Source organism: Pithys albifrons, chromosome 11 (genome assembly GCF_047495875.1).
Source record: "Pithys albifrons albifrons isolate INPA30051 chromosome 11, PitAlb_v1, whole genome shotgun sequence".
Lineage (NCBI taxonomy): Eukaryota > Metazoa > Chordata > Aves > Passeriformes > Thamnophilidae > Pithys > Pithys albifrons.
Window position 1 is genome coordinate 24,090,915 of NC_092468.1, and position 20,465 is coordinate 24,111,379.

At 41.7% G+C, this 20,465-nt stretch overlaps 1 protein-coding gene across 1 annotated transcript in view; it reads left to right on the forward strand.

The window, feature by feature from the left end:
* The first annotated feature begins 1,333 nt into the window (after positions 1-1,333).
* Positions 1,334-20,465, forward strand: part of SI (sucrase-isomaltase) — a 50,136-nt gene continuing 31,004 nt past the window's right edge. Inside the window, exons 1-16 of the mRNA XM_071566008.1 lie at positions 1,334-1,457; positions 2,741-2,814; positions 7,075-7,195; positions 7,275-7,384; positions 8,036-8,187; positions 9,488-9,659; positions 10,971-11,070; positions 11,560-11,672; positions 12,736-12,861; positions 14,475-14,606; positions 14,769-14,888; positions 15,501-15,614; positions 17,519-17,603; positions 18,211-18,328; positions 18,713-18,884; positions 19,587-19,703. Of these exons, the coding sequence (XP_071422109.1) occupies positions 1,334-1,457; positions 2,741-2,814; positions 7,075-7,195; positions 7,275-7,384; positions 8,036-8,187; positions 9,488-9,659; positions 10,971-11,070; positions 11,560-11,672; positions 12,736-12,861; positions 14,475-14,606; positions 14,769-14,888; positions 15,501-15,614; positions 17,519-17,603; positions 18,211-18,328; positions 18,713-18,884; positions 19,587-19,703 (1,950 nt within the window). The remainder of the gene's footprint in view (positions 1,458-2,740; positions 2,815-7,074; positions 7,196-7,274; positions 7,385-8,035; positions 8,188-9,487; positions 9,660-10,970; positions 11,071-11,559; positions 11,673-12,735; positions 12,862-14,474; positions 14,607-14,768; positions 14,889-15,500; positions 15,615-17,518; positions 17,604-18,210; positions 18,329-18,712; positions 18,885-19,586; positions 19,704-20,465) is intronic.

The window sequence follows — 20,465 nt, forward strand, 5'->3', positions numbered from 1 at the left end:
TGGAGAGCTTCACCTCGCTGCTGACTGCACATCACACAGCTTAGAAATATAAATTATAAAGCCTTATTTCCCAAGTATTAGGTCTTGGGGGAAGACCATGGGAAGGAAAGAACTGAAATGCAGTGATTTAGCTGGGGGGAGGCCTTGGAAACAAGAACTTTAATGAATTTAGTTTTCAAAAAAATTATCATTGGTTTTGAGGACTGCTGGTTGACATCATGTGGGAAAACACAGCAAAAGAGGTTTTTGAAATAAGGTTATACTTGGAAGAAACGGCAAGCAGGGCTATAAAATGACTTAAATTGTTGTTTCACACACACACAAGTTGGTTCTAAAGTATCTTGCATTGCTTTGGGTCATCACTAAGACACGTAGGAGTGTTTTGATTTGCCAGTGCAATGCATGTGTATTCCCACACTTTCTTGATTTAACTAAAAGGAGCCAATTTCTCTGTGTTTAACTCTGTTTTATAAGGTTAAATGTTCTTAACCAAATGTTAAATGCAGTAGTGGCTGCTGCTGGGTATTGATCTGGGTGCTGGGGATTAGTTTGAATTAGTTTATTTGCTGGCACAGGTCAGTGTTAGTGGCACCAGGGTGTCCTTTGAATGGGGCTGAGCAACTGGTACAGTCTGTCCAACAAGAATAACCCCCAAATTCTGGGAAAACCACGAGTTTTGCAGCAGTTTAAGGCACTGACTCCATCAACACCCACATTTCAGTTTTGATTTCAGCAGCAACAAGTGTACCATGGGCTTGTACACATGTTCTTCCACTGCATAAAGAGGTTATTTACCCATTTACCTCTGGTTTTCCCACGTGTTATGGACACACCATCAGAGTTTATTGAAGGTTTTGTCAAGTACATTTTTATGAAATTAACTCCCTCCTTTATAAAATAAGATACAGCTGTGTTTGTGCTAAAGCAGGAAAGAATGGTTAAAAAAGAAAAAAAAAAGAAAAAAGGAAGAAGATTTTCCTTTGTTTTTTATTTCAGAAATTTTATTAAGATATAAGCAACTCCACAGTTAATCTCAGGAGAAAATTGTTCTCTGTGTGTTAAGTGGTTGTCAGGGAACAAAATACATTTCTCAGTGATTGCCCACTGGTGTAATAAAGCCATAATCTGTGCTGTGTGAATTGTCCTGAACTGGAGATTTATTGCACATAGTCCTAAAGGAGTGTTTTACTTAAACCTCAGGATTAAGTGACATAATTTAATACCTGAATCGCTTCGAAATGTTGCAAATTTACTCAATTTTAATGCAATTTATAGAGTTTTCCAAGCTGCTACTTGTGTTTTCCTCTCACCAATGGTGTTTCTCTGGGTCTAGATGGCCAAGAGGAAATTCAGTGGGCTGGAGCTCACCCTCATCGTCCTCTTCTGCATAGCAACAGTCATAGCCTGTGTCCTCATTGGGCTTCTGGCAACAGGACAACCTGGAGTCAAAGATCCAGGTAAGGACTCCCCATGGATGCTGCAGGAGCAGAACAAACCCCCTGGGTGGGGGCTCTGCACTGGCTCAGTGTCCCTGCTCGGTGCTTATCATTATCCAAAGGTGGATGGCATTATCCTGGGGGTAATTTGAGTAAAATTACCAGTTAGGGGTGTCATAAATAGCTTGACTCAGAATTTAGTGTCGTGAAAAATCTTTTATCTCTTCCTGCCAAGGCTGGACTTTCTTTATGAAGATAGAACTTGTTTCAAAATTTTTGGGTGTGAAGCAAGATAACTGTGAAAATCAGAACAAGGTTCAGGGAGAGTAAGGGGGAGCAGCCAGACTGTGTGGAACACACATTATAACCCTAAACCCAACAGGATTTCTTGCTAATATATTGGTACATCAAATGCTCCCTGTTTTACAGGGATTTGATGGAGAGCTCCTGCTTTGCTCACAGCTCCACTCTGTGTGAATAATTCCATTTACACACAGGGACTGAAGCAAAAACCTTGGAGGTGAAAATGGCAGGAAAATAAAAATAATTGTTTATAAAAGAAAACACTTTGGTGCTTTAATAAAACTGCCCATACAGACTAATAGTTGCATATTTTTCCCTGTTTCTCTCATAAGTAGGAGTTTTCCTGGGCAAAAAATACCAGTGCAGATATTGCAGATAATGCAAACAGGCAAGTCTGGGGCTGTGTGTCCATCTCATGCTGAGGCCACAATTCTACACTCCATAGTCCTCATTCCAAACATAAACAGTGCTACCAAATAACATGCAGTGTACCCTTTTGTCAGGTAAAGCTGCTCACCTTAAAGTCAGCCTGACAAACCTGAAGTCTGAGAGAGCATCTTCATGGAGCTTTAAGGTGGTTTTGCCCAATTGAAGCTCCTGTGGAAACCAGTGGATCAGGGGCAGGAGCATCATCAGAGCCCCACAGGGACATTCAAGAAAGAGGAAAGTCCTTCCCATTTTAATTTGGCACATATGTTCACACAAAGCAATGCATATTGAGCTACAGTGGTTACTGAAAACTGGCTCAATGCATGCCTTAAGAAATAAAATTGTCATTATTATCCACATATTAAAAAAAATATTAGGGAAATTTTTCCATCTGAAATAGTTGTGTGCCATTTTTCAAAGTTAAAAATAAACCACTCTAGTTTGCACTCATTTTAGAGTTTCAAGATGGTAAGAAACAGGCAGCAAAAGCAGTTTCTGAGTTAGGAGGTAATCCAGTTCTTCCTGCAGTTTGGAGAGCCTGGTAATAACCCACTCAATTGTTTCCCAAACAGATTTTTACCCACAATGTCTGAATATACGAATCGAAGAGAGGATTGACTGCATCCCAGACCAGCTGGCAACAAAGGTCTGAAAACTCCCAGAAAACATTACAAAATAACCTTTCTCCCAGAAACTCTCCTGCTTATTTACAAAAATATAACTTGGCTCTATTTTATCAGTTTTAGTCTTACACTTTTTTTAAAATCTGCAAGTGCCCAAATGCTTTGCAGGGGAGTTCAATTCCTGTATAACCCACTTCAGCCCATTCACAGATGGGCTGGGTTTCCTGGCCATGGAAGCAAAATTATTCAGACATCAAACAGTCAAAAAGAAGTCACTCTTTGTTTTAACAACTTTGCCTTGCTTCATGTTGTGTGATGGTCAAAAATTAGCATTTATAATAGTTCAGAAATAGCAGGTGAGGATGGGCATTACCCAAATGTGCAAGACTTGTGCAATGTAAGAGACATGGTCCCAGTTCCCTGTCAGAAGCACTTTGGATCTCAGTGTCTTCCTCTCTTGGTGGGGTGTCTCTCACCTGGGGGAGTGAAGAGTATGGAAATTACCTCTTGGCTTAAGAATCTCTGCGTCAAGATTCCCATTGAGAAGCATCATCTCATACTGGATGAGGCTTGGAACAATCTAGGCTAGTGGAAGGTGTCTCTGCCCATGGCTGGGAGTTGGAATGAGATGAATTCTAAGGTCCCTTTCAACCCAACACATTCCATGATTCTGTGGTGACCTTTATTTTCAGTATTCTCATATTCAGAATCTTTCTGTAAGAGTAAGTCTTGAAAGACCATTATTATTATTGTTGTTGCTGTTGTTGTTGTTATTATTATTATTGTTGTTATTATTGTTGTTGTTATTATTATTATTATAGTTATTATTATTGTTGTTATTATTGTTGTTATTATTATAGTACTTATTATTATAGTTACAATATTATTATTATTATTATTATTATTATTATTATTATTATTATTATTATATGCACCTTTATTATGGATGTTCTCATTTTGTGATGGAAAAGCTGGTGGATGCCTGACATCTTTTTTTGATTTGGGAAGGGCAGTTTAGGAGCAAAGAAACCCCAGTGTGATGTGGGATATTTCTGTCAATCACAGAGGTGTAAGAAATTATTAACCAGCTGCCTCAATCTCTGAGGAAATTCCCAATCTAATTCCAGCTCTGACAGTTGTAAAGCTTCTGTCATGCCATGGGTTTTGTTATGATATATAGTTCAATAAAGTCCTGCGGGGGACAGGTTAGTAAAGGTTCAACTCACAGCCTGTTCCTCTGCTCTCTCTGCTCCCCTCCCGCCCCAGGAACATGCACAGCACTGTACAAGTCATGCAGATCACTTGAATCTTTAATTACTACCTTTGAACCAGTCGCCCCACATTAAGTGCTGCACTCGTCATGCAGGCAAAGGAAACTGTGTGGCTCTGGTGGCAACTGGAAGGAGGAATTAAAAGTAATAAAATTATAGATGCCAGCAGACAAGTAGGGCCAGAGGCACACTGGAACATTGTGGGTACCTGCTCTAAAATTAGAGGTTAAATAAATGTTTCCTGAATCTGTTCTTTCCTTGGTGAAGAAAGAGCAGGCAGCAAATTTCATGGGTAATTTCAGAGAGAAATATCACCTTTAACCCATGCCCTGAGGAAAGCTGTCGGGTGCAGCCTCACACAAGGCAGGGTCCCACCCCAGGGATTCCCTTCATTCCTGCACACATTCCCTCCTGGAAGCAATCGGGTTGTCCTTTAGGTTATTCTAATCCAGCAACCAGCAGAGCTGTAAAACTCCAGGGTCCTGCTTAGAATAACATCACCCTTCTGTAGTGCTTTGCACAAATGGTGTTCAGAATGAACAGCAGCTGGGAAAACTATGATCTGCTTAAGCTCCTGGGGAAGGTTATTGTCTGCCTTGATTCCCTTATTCACTGAAAATGTCCCAGATGAAACCAGAAAATGGGTAGGATGGCAGAGGATAGAGGCAAATAGAAGAAAGGAAGAAAAAAGATATTTATTTGCTGATCACAGGATTGGGGAAAGAAAGCAGATATTTATTAGCTATTCAGTGCTGTGGAAAATTTCCATGAAGTTTGATTAGACAAGGAGAACACACCAGCAAAACACGAATTGCCATGAGCAGAGCTCGTGGAATCCACACTGCTGCCTCTGAAAGCTCAGGGATGGGTGTATTGTGGCTTTGCTTTTGGTTTCTGTTTTTTCCCTCCCAAAATATCCTCTGACAGAGCTCTGTTTGGGTGCACATAACAGCACAGGCAAGCTCTTCTTCATACTGAACCTCAGTGTAAACTGATTCCTCATATCCAAGATTATTCCCAATTAAGCTTTGACTTTGGCTTTATTAGACGTTGGTATCTCTTTTGCTGGTTTTATAGCTCAGAGTCTGGGAACACATCTTGATTTGTACTCAGTGATAACTTTTATCACAGCCTGCCCCGTGTCTTTGGTGGACTCTGCTCCTTTCCCTGTGCCAGGTGTTGCCAATCTTGAACAGTATTTACTTACTTGTGCAGAAAGCTCGATGTGCCACAGAAATACAGAGCTGCAAATCCACCAGGATAACATCTAGCTAGAAAAATATCACTGGACTCTAAAGGAACTTCAGAGAAGAGTCAAGAAATATTCATGAGAAGTAACTGGGGAAAAAGAAAAGGAAGTTGGGAATTTGGATGCCTGAACTTCCAGGCTTTAGGAAAATCTCTTGTTCAAGATATTCTGCATTGCATGGGACAGTCCCTGGTCTAGGAAGGGAAAAGAGGATGGAGCTACAACTCTGTTCTTAGGTATTTAGGGTATTCCCCTGTATGTGAAGGAAATGAAGTGAAGAAAGCTGTGATTTCTGCATTCTTAGAGAGCATTGATGCTTCTTCTCCTTCACTCTGCAATAGTTTATGAAACAGGAAATAGGGAGCTCTCATTGTGGGCTCTGGGAAGGTGCAAAGCGTGCATGGATTTTTCACAGCCTTACAGAGTGCATCGATTCATGGATCAATGTAGGGGGAGTGAGTCACTGCTTTTCTCCTCCAACCGTGTTTTTCACTTGGAACCTGAAGAAAATGACAATAAACATGGTTTCTGATGAGGTGGATCCATGACAGAGGCACAAACACTCATCTGTTTGGTGGATCTGGGTTCTATCTGTGCTCTGAGCAACGGAACAAGTGCACAGAGACTTCCCAAGCCAGTGGCTCTGTGAGCTCCCCCTGTGCTTCGTCCTGCCTCATTTCTTGGCTAGAACTGCCTTATTTTTGCTCTGTTCAGGGGCTGAGAAAATATTTTGACCTGTACTCACCAGGCTGGGCTCTCTAACCCTAAAAGAAGTGTTAACCAAGGCCAGCAGCAATGAAGGCTTTGGACCATCCCCACCTGTTTGAAGCTGCAGAATATTTTAAGAGCGTGGCACAAACACCAAAAACGTTGGAGCACAATCAGCTGAAGGCAGAAACAGCTTCTGCTAGTGGGCAGGTGGAACGTGAGGTCTCAAGGCTGTTCATGTTGGATTTGGATGCCTGAGATGACTTCTGAACACTGCCCTTGGCCTCAGGGAATCTTGTATTACTCCTGCTTGTTGTTTTACTACTGCCCTTTGCTCTTAGTAGTGAATGAGAGTTTTAAGGTGAGAAAATGGGTGGAGACTTAGGGATGTATTCCCCAAGTCTTATCTTCACACATTAAACTCATGCACACAGCACTTGAGCAAGTTAATTTCTAACAGCTTATTAGACTGATGAATGGTAGTGTAAAGGTTGGTGTTACTACACTGAGATTGAGGCTTTAAATAATATGTTCATTTGAGGTTTGTTTTTTGGGGAAAAAAACTGTTGATTTATCTCAACTTGAGGTTCTGCAGGAGCAGTCTGAACATATCTGCTATTGGAAAATTGCATTAAAATGTAGATAATCTACATGACATTCAATTATGTATATGTAGATGTTTGCCAGATGTTAAACCAAGGATAAATTTTTCCCCCTCACCAGTGTGTGACTTTTGGTCAGGCTATGGCTCATCTGTCCCAGTTCAAATGTTTTACTAGTTATTTTTAAGTGTTCATTTTGTCTGTGGATCTTATGGTTTTAGGAAAGGATGCATGTCTGATAAGCAAGTTTAATCTGAAACCAGAAAAAAAAAATCCTGTTTAGAGTGTTCTGTTCCACTGAGTTCCCTCAACTGAGTTTCAAAGAAGGAGCTGATCCGATTGCAGATAATAAGATCTCTGGGTTTGGGGGTAAAACATGCATTTTACACTGATTTATTATGGCTTTGTTTGTGTGAAACCAGCTCATTCGTGCCCCTCATGTCCTTGTCTCAGAGCATCTGCACTCAACGTGGCTGCTGCTGGAGTCCCCAGGATGATGCCAACGTGCCCTGGTGTTTCTACTCCCCACAACACGGGTACAGAGTGGAGGGCTCCAGAACATCAACTCAGGCAGGTGAGCTGCGGGCTGAGCTCCCCACTCGTGCACGTGCTGGTGTCCAAACCATCCCAAAAACGTGTGTTCTCCTCCCAAGGGTTCAAGGCTACATTAACAAGGCTTCCATCACCCTCCCTCTTTGGAAAGGACATCCACACCGTTCTCCTCACGGCAGAGTATCAGACCCCAAATCGCTTCCGATTCAAGGTCAGTCCTTTTGCTGTGCTGCCTCAAGGTTGATGTTCTCTGCAAGATGTGAGGTTGGCACTTGCTGTGTGGGTGCTGGATTGATCCTCCTGAGACGCTCTCATGATTCCCACTGAAATCCTCAGCCTCTTTCTTTGTCCTCTCTGCTCAGTGCATCAGGTTAACAAGCGTTTAGCACCGTGGGGTTTCTGCATGAAAAATTACTGAGACCTTTGGAAAGCTCAGTTTTTATATCATCTGCCATTTGTCCTCATCACAGGAAAAATTTGGGGTTAAACATGTTTTACTTACTTTTTTTTTATGGCCTGGCTGTACCACTCAATCATTCTGTCAGACATTACCTTTTCCAATGGTTTCTGTTTCCTGTGGAAAGCTCAACAGTCCATGCCATGAATGGGGGGTATCAATGGATTCTGGGGTTGAGCAGCTTCTTCTGGGGGGGACCTCATTTTGTGGTGGGTTCCTGCTGATCCAGGGAAACAGAGTCAAGGATTATAAAGAAAATGGCCAAAAAAAGAATAATTAAAGTTGGAAGGAGATTGGGGTAAGGGTGGAAATACCTCAAGTAAGAACTGTGTTAATGCTGGAATATATTTCAGTTGGGGATTAGTTTGTAAAGGCCCAACACTTCTGCTGTTTCAATATGTGCAGATCACTGATCCTAAAACACAAAGATTTGAAGTCCCTCACGAGCACGTGAAACAATTCACTGGATCTGCAGCCTCCAATCTGAAGTACCAAGTGGTGCTGAAGGAGAACCCCTTTGGCCTGGTGGTGAGCAGAGTGAGCAGTGGCAGAGTCCTGTAAGTAACTGGGTGCTTTGCAGGGTGAGACTGCTCTCATTGGTGTTCTTACTGGTGTAGTCTTCTCCTTCTCTTCTTTTGGAATGATGAATGTTCTGCAAGGACTCCTGGGAGGCCTTTGGAAACAAAGTCTGTGCTATGGAGAGCTCTGTGTGAAAGGTTTCAGCTCTGGCTCTCTCTGCACTTCTCCCAGTAGGAGGAAACCTCTGTAGCTGCTTTGTTCTATCAAGATGGGGAATTTTTATTGTCTGAAGCACCCCTTGCCAGTGCTTCAAACCATGTGGGAAACCTCCTGGTTGCCTTTTATCTTCTTTAGTGCAATCATGACAAAGCTCTGAATCACCAAAACCAGGCTGCCCTTTAGACCTGTGATATCCAGAACAGCTGGTGTGAGCCACTGGTCATATAAAGTTATACTGTAAAATATTTCATGGATTTGTACATTAAATTCTGCCATCCCATTTCCATTCTAAAAATAAAGAAATAAACCAACCCACTGGCCATTAGAGAGGGGAAGTGTCAGCATGAACACACTTATTAAACCAACCCAGGAATGATTACCTGTCACAGTGCCAGGCCACTTGCACTACCAGGGCTTCAAGTTTAATTAATTAGGGGTTACTTTTTGCCCTTATTAGTATTGTTTTCTTGCTTAGTATCCTCTGTAATGATTGATTTGCAATTATAGAGGACACAGAAGATGGACTTGGTGTTCAGTAGTGCATGACTGATTAAATAGGTATATGGAGGGGGAATAACAAAGCCAGCCCAATGGAACTCTGTTGAAACAGCTCTGGAATATTTGCCTGTATTTTCCTTAGGCTTTTGTTTAGTCTCATAAAAGCACATTTTGGTCTCCAAAGAAAGAAAATACAATTATGTTGGACTCTGAGTATCTCAAAGGAAGTTGATGCTGTCATGGGATAAGGGAAGCCCGTCCAAGATAAATCCTTGATAAACTTGTTTGCAGACAAAAAGTGCTTTTCCCCAACTCTTAAACAGCCCAACAAAAGAGAGGCCTCTTTGGGAAAGTAAAGTGGGGACCAATGTGCAATTACAGTTCATTACCAAAACCCTAATTACAAAGATATTTATAAAATCTAAGACCTCCCATCGTCATTTGTTACACTTGAGGCCCCAAAAGACTCAGAGTTCTGACAGATTTATTGCCATCTCCAACTGCAAGAAAAGATCCAGGTGGAGACCTGAGCCTGCCCTCCAGGCCCAACCAAAATAAGTGGTTGAAAGACTCCTTGATGAAGTATTTTCTCATTTATCTATTTCTGCCCTGTTCCCCCAGGTTTGATACCACCATAGGACCCCTGCAATATGCTGACCAGTTCCTGCAGCTCTCCATCAAACTGCCCAGCAGCAACATCTACGGGGTGGGGGAGCACGTGCACAAGCAGTACAGGCACGATGTCAACTGGAAGACCTGGCCCATTTTCAGCAGGGATGTTGGTCCCTCTGGAGTAAGTCTGGCTTTAGTTCACCTCCTCCTTTGCAGTTCTGTTACCCAAACCTCTTATGCATTGATGTATCCACTGAGTTTTTCTCCAAAGACTTTTCAACACTGGGTATTGTTACTAAAATCTCGCTGGTGCTGATGAAAGTTCCCTGGTTTTTGTGGTGTGTGTTGATAAACATTAATAGACGAGAGGTTGTTTCTACTGATGACCATTGCTGTGTGCAGAGTTCAGTTCAGATGCTGCTTCAGGAATGTGCCTGTAGCTCATCAAAGGATGGGCAAGTTCTCCTTAACAGCTGCAGAGTTCAGTTCAGATGCTGCTTCAGTACCATCCCTGTAGCTCATCAAAGGATGGGCAAGTTCTCCTTAGCAGCTGCCTCCTTCCAAAATAAAATGCCTGTCAGCTGCTCTTTCTTTCTGTAGTTATCCTGGATGGCTCTCTGTGAAATGATTTCTTGATAATTATGAGACTATTTGTTGCCATCACCTCAATTTCACAAAGCAACAACCCAGGTGTTGAATCTGAGAGAGCTTCAGGGTTTCACTGAAAGAGGAGCTGCACTAACAGAAATTACAGGGTGAGATGACCATGTGTAGTTAATTAATAATTTGGAATTTGTACCCTTTACCCTGAGACTCCTTCACACTCTTGTCTCTGTTTTTGTTCTCAGATGAATGGCTCCAGTGAGCACAGACTTGTTAAGATAAACTAACAGTGAACAGAGTTGAGTTAGGCTGAGTTCAAAATGCTCAGGTTCTGTTTCTTAATCTGCCCTGAGTTTTCTTTTTCGGGAGAAAAAGCACAACTACTGCAACAATTGCCAGCATCTCTAAGAGGTTTTATTGCTAATAATAACAACAGAAATAAAACCAAAACCCAACACATTAGAAAGGAAATGAAAAAGAAACAAGACACTCTTTATTTCCATAGATTACACATAAAATTATTACCCTGTAGGATTAATGGAAACACAGATCTATGGTCAAGGGTGATGAAAGCACCTTTCAAGTTCTCCTGCTCACTTGATGTGCACATCTCTTAGCCAGAAATAGTGCTGCAATATGTGCTGCCTTGCCTGCAGATCCATCACATCTGTTTATTTGGGAACCCTTTGTTTTAATGGAAAATCTTCTCATAAAGGAGAATAATGCCAGGAAAGAGGAGACAGAACTGGAGGGAAGTGGCAACATTTCAATTTTTGTTTGCTCTGTTTTGAGAAGTTTCAAGTTCTACCTGTGATACATTTTGAGCCATCCCAGAACAGATATTGCTCTTAGATTTTCATCATCTTACTTGTTCTTTTTATCATTTTAGGAAATGCACAACTTGTATGGAGTTCAAACTTTCTTCCTGTGTTTGGAAGACAACTCTGGAGCCTCCTTTGGTGTTTTCCTGATGAATAGCAATGCCATGGGTAAGAAAACCTTCCCTGTAGCTCTGAGTAGTGCACTGAAATTTCTTTTTAAATGATCTGTTTGAGATCAAAACTGAGCTCATGGAGATGTCCTTTTTTAAAAATCCTGTTGCATGGAACATTTGAAGGAAAGTCCTTTCCAAATATCTGAGGACAGTTGTTATTGTATGTGTTTAATAGCATTTCACATACACAATACCAGCAATAAGTAGTTCATAGTTAACAGAAAGACTGTAAAAATTGAAAAATAAAATGTTGAACCATTGGATTTCTTCCACTTCTCTGTAGGATAGAAAGGAATGGAAATACAGACATTTAAAATACTTATCTAAATATATTTACCTTTAAAAGCTCAATGAATGGGTTTGTGTTCTTTAGGTATTTTTGGTTTGCATTTTTCACTCAGTGAATTTACTAATCTAGAAAATTAGCAAGTTATTTTAGAGTGAGATGGCCTCCAGCATTGCTTTGTGCACTCTTGTGTGGCAGAGTTTGTGGTGCAACCTGCTCCAGCAGTGACCTACAGGACCATTGGGGGCATCCTTGATTTCTACATTTTCCTGGGGGACACTCCAGAGCAAGTGGTCCAGGAATACCTGAAGGTACCTTTACCTACAGAAATGATGCATTTTTAAAAGTGCTTGGAATTTATTTCATTTTCCTTGTGTCTTTTTATGTGTGTTTACTGTTACCTATTAAACTGAAACCACGACTCAGTGTATATCTAAGTGTTAATATCTCAATAGTGTGACTTACTCCTGTTATAAGCACAAATTCCTGTTCATAAAGCAATTTTATAGGATAGAGAGTGTGTTTACAAGCATGTCATGACTTTATGATCCTAAAATATCTCTGGGATCTTTTGTACTACTCGAGATCATCTTAAGTTTCAGCGACATTTTAAGGAATGGTTCTTGTCCCCGATATTTTTATTGACCAAAATAAATGATAAGAAAAAATAGAAAAATGTTTCATTTGGGAGTGAAGGCTCATTTACTGTGTATTAATCAAGTGGATTTGAGGACTGTGGGTTTAAGGAAATGCCTGACCCCTGAACTCCATAGACACCAATCTCAACTGAGCCTTTTAGGGCCTTTCAGGGTCCTCAACACCTGTCGTTAAATAAATCACTTGACTGCATCTCATTTTATAAGGTTTTACTCTTTTTTTGGTATTTTATTTCTCTGTCCCCTTCATCATGGGTTACAGTTACTGAGTAGTTGTGGAGAGAAGGGAAGAGGAGCAAAGAGAGACAACTATATTTACAGGAACAATATTTAAATTATTCTTGCACAAGGATATTTAAGTTTCAGGAGGGACTCTATTCAGAGCTACTTTTTCAGTGTTACACACAATCTTAAAACCTCCACACTCCATGCAAACCATCCAACATCACACAGCTATAGCTAATTATTAAGTAATACATATTTCCCAAAAATTGCTAAATCTAAACAGTCTTAATGCAACTTATTTTAACTTTAGAAAAGAGCTCTATTAATGTCACTCTGTTGAGTTTCTGCAGCTTCGTTTCCAGCTCCTCTGTGGGTCCAAGGTCTCTCCAAAGAGATTCCACCTGCAAGTTCATCCTTGGTTCTCTAGCTTAAAAAGGCAAATATTCCCTAACATGGCAATGGGCACTGATGGGATGTTTTTCTCCTCCTGCAGTTGGTGGGGCTGCCGCTGTTTCCCTCCTACTGGAGCCTGGGCTTCCAGCTGAGCCGCTGGAATTACGGCTCCCTGCATGAGGTGCAGAAGGTGGTGCAGAGGAACAGGGACATTGGGCTGCCCTACGTGAGTATGGCTGGGAGGGACCCAGAGGTCCTGCCCGTGCTGTCCTGCAACTCGGTTTCCATCAGCTGGGGGTTGGTCTCTTCTCCCAGGCACTCAGCAATAGGACAAGGGGGCACGATGGGCTCAAGCTCTGCCAGGGGAAATTGAAGTTGGAGAGCAGAAAAAAATTCTTTGCAGAGAGAGTGCTCAGGCATTGGAATGGGCTGCCCAGAGAGGGGGTGGATTCCCCATCCCTGGAGGTTTTTCAGCTGAGCTTGGCCGTGTCACTGAGTGCCATGATCTGGTAAAGGGACTGGAGTTGGACCAAGGGTTGGACTTGATGATCTCAGAGGTCTCTTCCAACCCAACTGAGAAGAGAAGAGCAACGAGGCTGGAGAAGGGACTGGAGCACAAGCCCTATGGGGAGAGGCTGAGGGAGCTGGGGGTGTTTAGCCTGGAGAAGAGGAGGCTCAGAGGTGACCTCAGCACTGTCTGGAACTGCCTGAAGGGAAGTTCTGGCCAGGTGGGGGTTGGTCTCTTCTCCCAGGCACTCAGCAATAGGACAAGGGGGCACGATGGGCTCAAGCTCTGCCAGGGGAAATTGAAGTTGGAGATGAGAAAAAAATTCTTTACAGAGAGAGTGCTCAGGCATTGGAATGGGCTGCCCAGAGAGGGGGTGGATTCCCCATCCCTGGAGGTTTTTCAACTGAGCTTGGCCGTGGCACTGAGTGCCATGATCTGGTAAAGGGACTGGAGTTGGACCAAGGGTTGGACTTGATGATCTTGGAGGTCTTTTCCAACCCAATCCATTCTATGATTCTGTGATTCTGTGGATGTGGCACTGAGTGAGAATCCACCATGTCTTGATCCAACCCCACTGTGATCACCAGCCCAGGGCACTCTGTGCCCTGGGCTGGTGATCACAGTGGGGTTGGATCAAGGGTTGGACTTGATAATCTCGGAGGTCTTTTGCAACCCAATCCATTCTATGATTCTTTGATTTCTGATTTGGGCATTTTAATGGTAGATCCATTTTCAGAATGTGGGGCACGGAGGGGCTTAACCACAGCAAGATTTATTTGAGCACTTTTATACCTTCCAGCTTTTCTTCTCATCTTACCTAATCCTTGAAATAATTTTTTTATTGTCCTATGGAACCATATATTATTCTTAATTGACAGCCAAAGTTAAAGTACAATTAACTTTCTAAATTAGATTTTAGATGACATTAACCTGATGTCTCAAACAGAATGAAAATGACCTAATATTAAGCAAGAAATGTTTGGATTTAAGAGAATAGCTCTTAAAGTCAGGCAGCTGCAATGATAGAGCCACATGTCCAGAGGTTATTTGAAAGGATGCCAATACATGCATTCATTTAAATTCTGTTAATTTAAATGCAGCTCTTCTTAGGCACAAAAGATGTGTCAGCACCATTAATTAGGGCAGTGAGTCCGAGCTGAGATGCTGTTTCCAAGTGGTCCTGACATCAAACTTTCTGCCAGGCTGCAGTGAAGTTCCACCAGGAAATTCAGTATAAACCAAACAGGAATTGTCAGAAGAAATTATTTTGGACTAATGTCCATCTTTACATATAATTTCTTATGTGAAAACTGAACTCTCTTCTCTTCCAGGATACTCAGATCACTGATATTGATTATATGGAGGGAAAGAAAGATTTTACTTACGACAAAGTGAAGTTTCAAGATCTCCCTAATTTTGCAGCTTATATGCACAAATATGGACAGAAATATGTTATCATCTTGGTGAGCATTTAATGCCCTCTTTTCCCCTTGTAAACACTATTATTATAACTATTTCTTACTATACTTTGTTATTCTATGTAATTGCTGCTTTTATTGCCTGTAATAATTAATAAAATGTGTGCTGGTTTCTTTTTTTCTATTTGTTTTCTGATTTTTTTTTAGGATCCTGCTATCAGCACCCAAAATCTGGTGGATGGAAGTCCCTATGGAAGTTACGTCAGGGGAACGGAGAGGAAAGTCTGGATTAATGAATCTGATGGACAAACCACATTAGTGGGGGAGGTAATTGGGGGGGTTGTGCTTTTGAACTCAGTCTCTTGTCACTGTTCTGGTTTAATTTATGTCAGGGGGCTCTTTTTAAACTCTCATTTTCCAAGTTGTTTCTGTAAAATTATCTGCCAGTGAGAGCAAAGTTTGTAAGGGCTCAGGATATGATAATTCTCCTTTCTTATTTTATTTCAAATTTTTTACAGTAAAAAGGTAGTTTTTACATTATTTTTACATTAAAATTATTTGGTTTTTTCCATTTTAGAATTTCAATCTTATTCTTTTATAAAAAGGAAAATTACATTAAAATTACTAATTTTTCATGTTAACTCTATTTTTTTTTGTTGAAAGGCAGTTTGAAGGCTCGAGGGACAGTTGAGCCATCTCCTTTTATTTTCAACAGCAACTGAAGATCCAGCTCCCAAATTATCCTTTTAACTTCTAATTTTAGCTAATATTGAGAAACTTTTCAGTTGTTCATTGTTCCTTTTGTGACTGAAACCTCCAAATTTAAGAAATTCATACTCTGCCTTCCTCAAGCTCCCTTCTAACCTGGGTAGTTCTGTGTTTCTGTGAACTCTTTTTTTAATACAAGTTTAATTAATAATTTCCCTTTGAATACTGCAGGTGTGGCCAGGGGAAACTGTGTTCCCAGACTTCACCAACCCAGAATGCACGAGCTGGTGGGTGCAGGAATGCAAATTGTTTCATGACACGGTGCCATACGATGGAATCTGGATTGTGAGTAGCTCACAACTATCCTGTTTATTCTTCTTTTCCAAAATAAACGGGAACAGGTGTTGATTAAATTCATTTTGCCCTGAATTTGAAAGGGATGTTTGCTGTTGGGATCCTGAAATCTCTCTGTCTTCTGGAGTCGAACTTGCAATTGAAATTGGAGTTTTAAATTTGAATTTGAGTCATGGATTGGGGCATTTAAATGCCAGGTTTGGGATGTTCAATGGCACTTAAATGCTTCAATTGATGGACCATTGCTAAAAGCAAGTTCTAGCACATTCCTGGATTTAGAAAGGCAATATTTGGGCACCTGCATCCCTGCTCAGTGACTGTGAGGAAAACAGGTCCTGAGTGCAGGGTATAATCCAGGTAACCTGTGGATCTGTGCTCCAAGTAGCTCCTGGAATTCCCCCATAAGGAATGTGTATTGGTATTCCAGAAAGGCTTTGGGAAAATCAGGCTTCCTAGAAAAGTTCTCCCACAGTAAGACTTAAATACATCTTGGCACAAATGAGTTTAAGAACTCTTTTGCCTGACCAGATTAGGTTTTGATTTTATTTAAAGGAATGTCCTGCAATAAGACATCTAAAAGTGGGTGCCTGAAGGAAATCTGTTCTTGAACTATTCAGTCCCTGTCTCATCTCCTTCTTCCCTTTATTCTTTTTTTTTTCTATTTGTCCTATTTCCTTTCACTTAAAAATGAATAAATACTTTGAAGGAAAACAGGAATCTACAGAATATTTTGCCATGCTTTTTAAGAAGATGTATTGGGATGGATTGTGTTGGGTGGGGTGGCCCTGGGGTGAACACCCAGTGCCCACTGAGGGTGCTCCATCATGGCCCTTCTCAGCTGGAAAGAAAACAGAAGGGAGAAAAAATATAACAAAAGGCTTCTGGATCAAAATCAGGACAGGGAGGGGTCACTCAGTAATCCAGGGAGGTTTGGAGAGCCCACCCCTGCAGGTGCCCAAGGAAGGACTGGATGTGGCACTCAGTGCTCTGGGCTGGGGGCTCTGGGACAAGGTGGACATCAGGCACAGGGTGGGCTCCATGGGCTGGGAGGGCTTTTCCAAGGTGGGCATCGGGCACAGGGTGGGCTCCATGGGCTGGCAGGGCTTTGCCAAGGTGGGCATCGGGCACTGGGTTGGCTCCATGGGCTGGGAGGGCTTTGCCAAGGTGGGCATCAGGCACAGGGTGGGCTCCATGGGCTGGCAGGGCTTTGCCAAGGTGGGCATCGGGCACAGGGTGGGCTCCATGGGCTGGGAGGACTTTGCCAAGGTGGGCATCAGGCACAGGGTGGGCTCCAGGGGCTGGGAGGGCTTTGCCAACCTCAGTGATTCTGGGATTCCCATCACAGGCAAAACAGTCAATCTAGGGGAAAAAAAAATCATTTATTACCAATGAAATCAGAGCAATAAGAAATAAAACAGATCCTGAAACCTCCTCCCCTGACCCCCTCACTCCTAATTTTCTCTGCCTCCTACCCTGCTGTGGCACGTGAGGACTCAATAACGTGGCATAGAATGAGGTTTTCTCACTTATTTCTGCTGACTCTGTGGTTCCATCAAGTCCAGCTATGAAGTGTAAGGCTTTCTTACAAAGAGCAAAATGTTTGAGTGAAGCAAATTGGTCACTTGACTGCAGCACCTCCAGGATGAATTTGCTCTCTCATTCCATGTTTTCCTGCAGCATGTTCAGAGATGCACATGGAAATGTACTTATTCCACTGTTAAATAAAATATTCATGGGAGGAGACAGCAAAGTCTGAAATTTAGTGACTTGGAAAATATCATAAAGATGTTCAAAAATGCCTAGTAGGGATTCCTTAAAGGATAAGAGAATAGAATGGAGGACTCTTTTAGGAAAATGGACTTAAGGAAATTTTATTGTGCATCTTTCCTTTTCAGGATATGAATGAAGTATCCAGCTTTGTTAAAGGCTCAAAAAAGGGTTGTGAGCAGAATGACTTAAACTACCCTCCTTACACTCCCAGTAAGTCCAGCTGCTTAATCAGAAAGCAAAACATAACAAAAAAATACATGATGAATTACTGTGAAATTGGCTTCAAGGATGGACATGATTCTAGTTTAATTCTTATGGGAGGAGTTTGAACATTCCTATGGACAGAAATTGCAGGTCTAATTTAGGTGTAATTTATATAACTGCTTTTTTTCTCTTGTCAAATTATTACTGAGCATTGTCATTGCCTTTATTATGTCTGATAAAGTAACAAGCCTCTCACACTGTCAGTAGTTCTTGACATGTGCACAGGACTGAAATGGAGTTCATACTTTGCATTAAATAGGAAGTTTGAGTAACCTTTGCCAGTGTGTTGTCAGATGATGATTCAGGAACTCAGAGCAAAGTTCTCAGTTACTCCTTGCATGGGGCAAAGCTCAGGAGTGGAAATATCACAAAGAAAAGATGAATCAAACCAACAGCCAAGAGCTGCACTTTTGGTTTGTTGTGATTCTGCTGCCTTAGTGCAAGATTAAAGAGAAAAAAAAGGGGCTTGAACATCATCAATGTGCATGAAAGACTGGAAATATTAATAATAAAAATGTACCTTAAAAGTGCTGCTTGTGTTCCTTTCTCCAAGGAATTCTTGACAGGGTGATGTTTTCCAAGACCTTGTGCATGGATGCAGAGCAGAAGTGGGGGAAGCACTATGATGTCCACAGTCTCTATGGATATTCCATGGGCATATCAACACAGAAGTAAGGAATGCATCCTAAAAATCTTCACAAAAAGGTTTCACAACAGTCCATGGCCTGCATTTTCCAAAACTCCAAAAGAGTTGACTACTAAAGGACACAATTCCTGGAAAATGTTGTATTATATTTAAACCAATTAAGATAAGGAAAATTTTGCTGGCTTGAGTTTGTAGGAAAAAACCACAAATTTCTTGTCAGAGTTGTGTAAAAAGATAATTTAAAATCCACACCTTGAACTCTACTAAAATATACCTTGATAACTGTAAAGGAATCCACATCTCTGGAATGAATAATTCGTGTAAATCAGTGTAAATCTGCCTGATATGGAACTATCAATGTCCGAGTTGCCTTTTCCTTTGCATAATTCCACTCTCATTTCCTTTCCAGAGCCATCCAGACAGTTTTCCCTGGAAAGAGAAGCTTCATTATTTCGAGATCTACTTTTATGGGATCAGGAAAACAAGCAGGACACTGGCTGGGAGATAATGCAGCAACGTGGGATCACCTAAGATGGGCAATCCCTGGAATGCTGGAGTTCAACCTCTTTGGATTTCCTTATGTATGACACCACTTGGTCCATCCTTTCAAAACACAAACAGTGACAGCAGCTCTGTGATAACAGATTATCTGCCCAAGCACTAGTTAGATGACCATCTTACACTTGCAGCTCCAAATTAATGAACCCTCTGTAGGAATCTGGTGTGAACTTTTTATTTCCCAATTATTGATTTCGGTGTTTAGGCTGTTATTATTTTGATTTCTGTGGCTGTGTGTCTATGGTGAGGTACATGTGGGTAACAAACTGTCTTATATATCCCAAGCTACCTGTTATTTCTGGTAATTTTTAAACACTAGTCAGAGATATGAAACACTTCCAGGTTTTCTTATAATTTCAAATTAAATAGAGACATCCATTCATGAGAGTATAATTTCAAATTAAATGGAGACATCCATTCATGAGAGAAGTAGCCAAATTCCTTCCTATGATTTAAATTTCTTTGACTTTGGAGCTTTTTTTCCTAATGTTTACATATTAACCCCAAGCAGGAAGGTAAATATTTGGAAGAAATGGAATGATGGGTAGTGTTAGATAGTTGTCAATTTAACTTTTTTGGACAAAAGAGCTGAGTTTGGAAGAAAAAAGGCAACACAAATGTGTTGGGTGGCTCAGATTAGCAATTAAGGTTGAATTATTTCACCTTGTGCAGAGATTTGAGGGGCAGCATCCTGCACATCCAACACCTTCTGCTTTTGTTTCAAGATTGGAGCAGACATTTGTGGCTTCTTTGACAACACCACAGAAGAACTTTGCAGGCGCTGGATGCAAGTAGGAGCATTTTACCCATTTTCCAGGAACCACAATGCTGAAGGATACATAGTAAGTTGTATTTGCTTAAAAACTGCTTTGTGTTCCACATCCACATTTCCTTTAATACACTTTTAATTATTACTGTCACTGACCAGTTTGAAAACAGCAGAACTAAAGCTTTGCTTGGGAAATCTTACCTCTGAGAGGCTTGGCTTCATAAGGGTTGATTGAGAATACACTTACTTGGCAACAGTTTCATCAGTTGTTCTGACTATTAAAGGCAAACCCTCACTGCTGTGTGTTCTTGGGAGCTCCTTGGCATGAGCCTGACTGCCAGGATAAGACCTGTACTAACCCTGGGCAAGGAGGGCTGTGCAGTGGGAGCCCAGAGGGGCAAGACCTGTATCAAAAATAGCGTGGCCAGCAGGGCCAGGGCAGTGACCCTTCCTCTGGACTCTGCATTGGTGAAGCCACACCTTGAGTGTTGTGTTCAGTTCTGGGCCCCTCAGTTGAGGAAAGAGATTGAGGGGTTGGAGCGGGGCCAGAGAAGAGCAACGAGGCTGGAGAAGGGACTGGATGTGGCTCTGAGTGTCCTCTTAAACACCTCCAGGAACAGAGAATCCACCATGTCTTGATCCAACCCTACTGTGATCACCAGCCCAGGGCACGGAGTGCCAGAGTGATCACAGTAGGGTTGGATCAAGGGTTAGACTTGATGATCTCAGAGGCCTCTTCCAACCCAACTGAGAAGAGAAGAGCAACGAGGCTGGAGAAGGGACTGGAGCACAAGTGCTGTGGGGAGAGGCTGAGGGAGCTGGGGGTGTTTAGCGT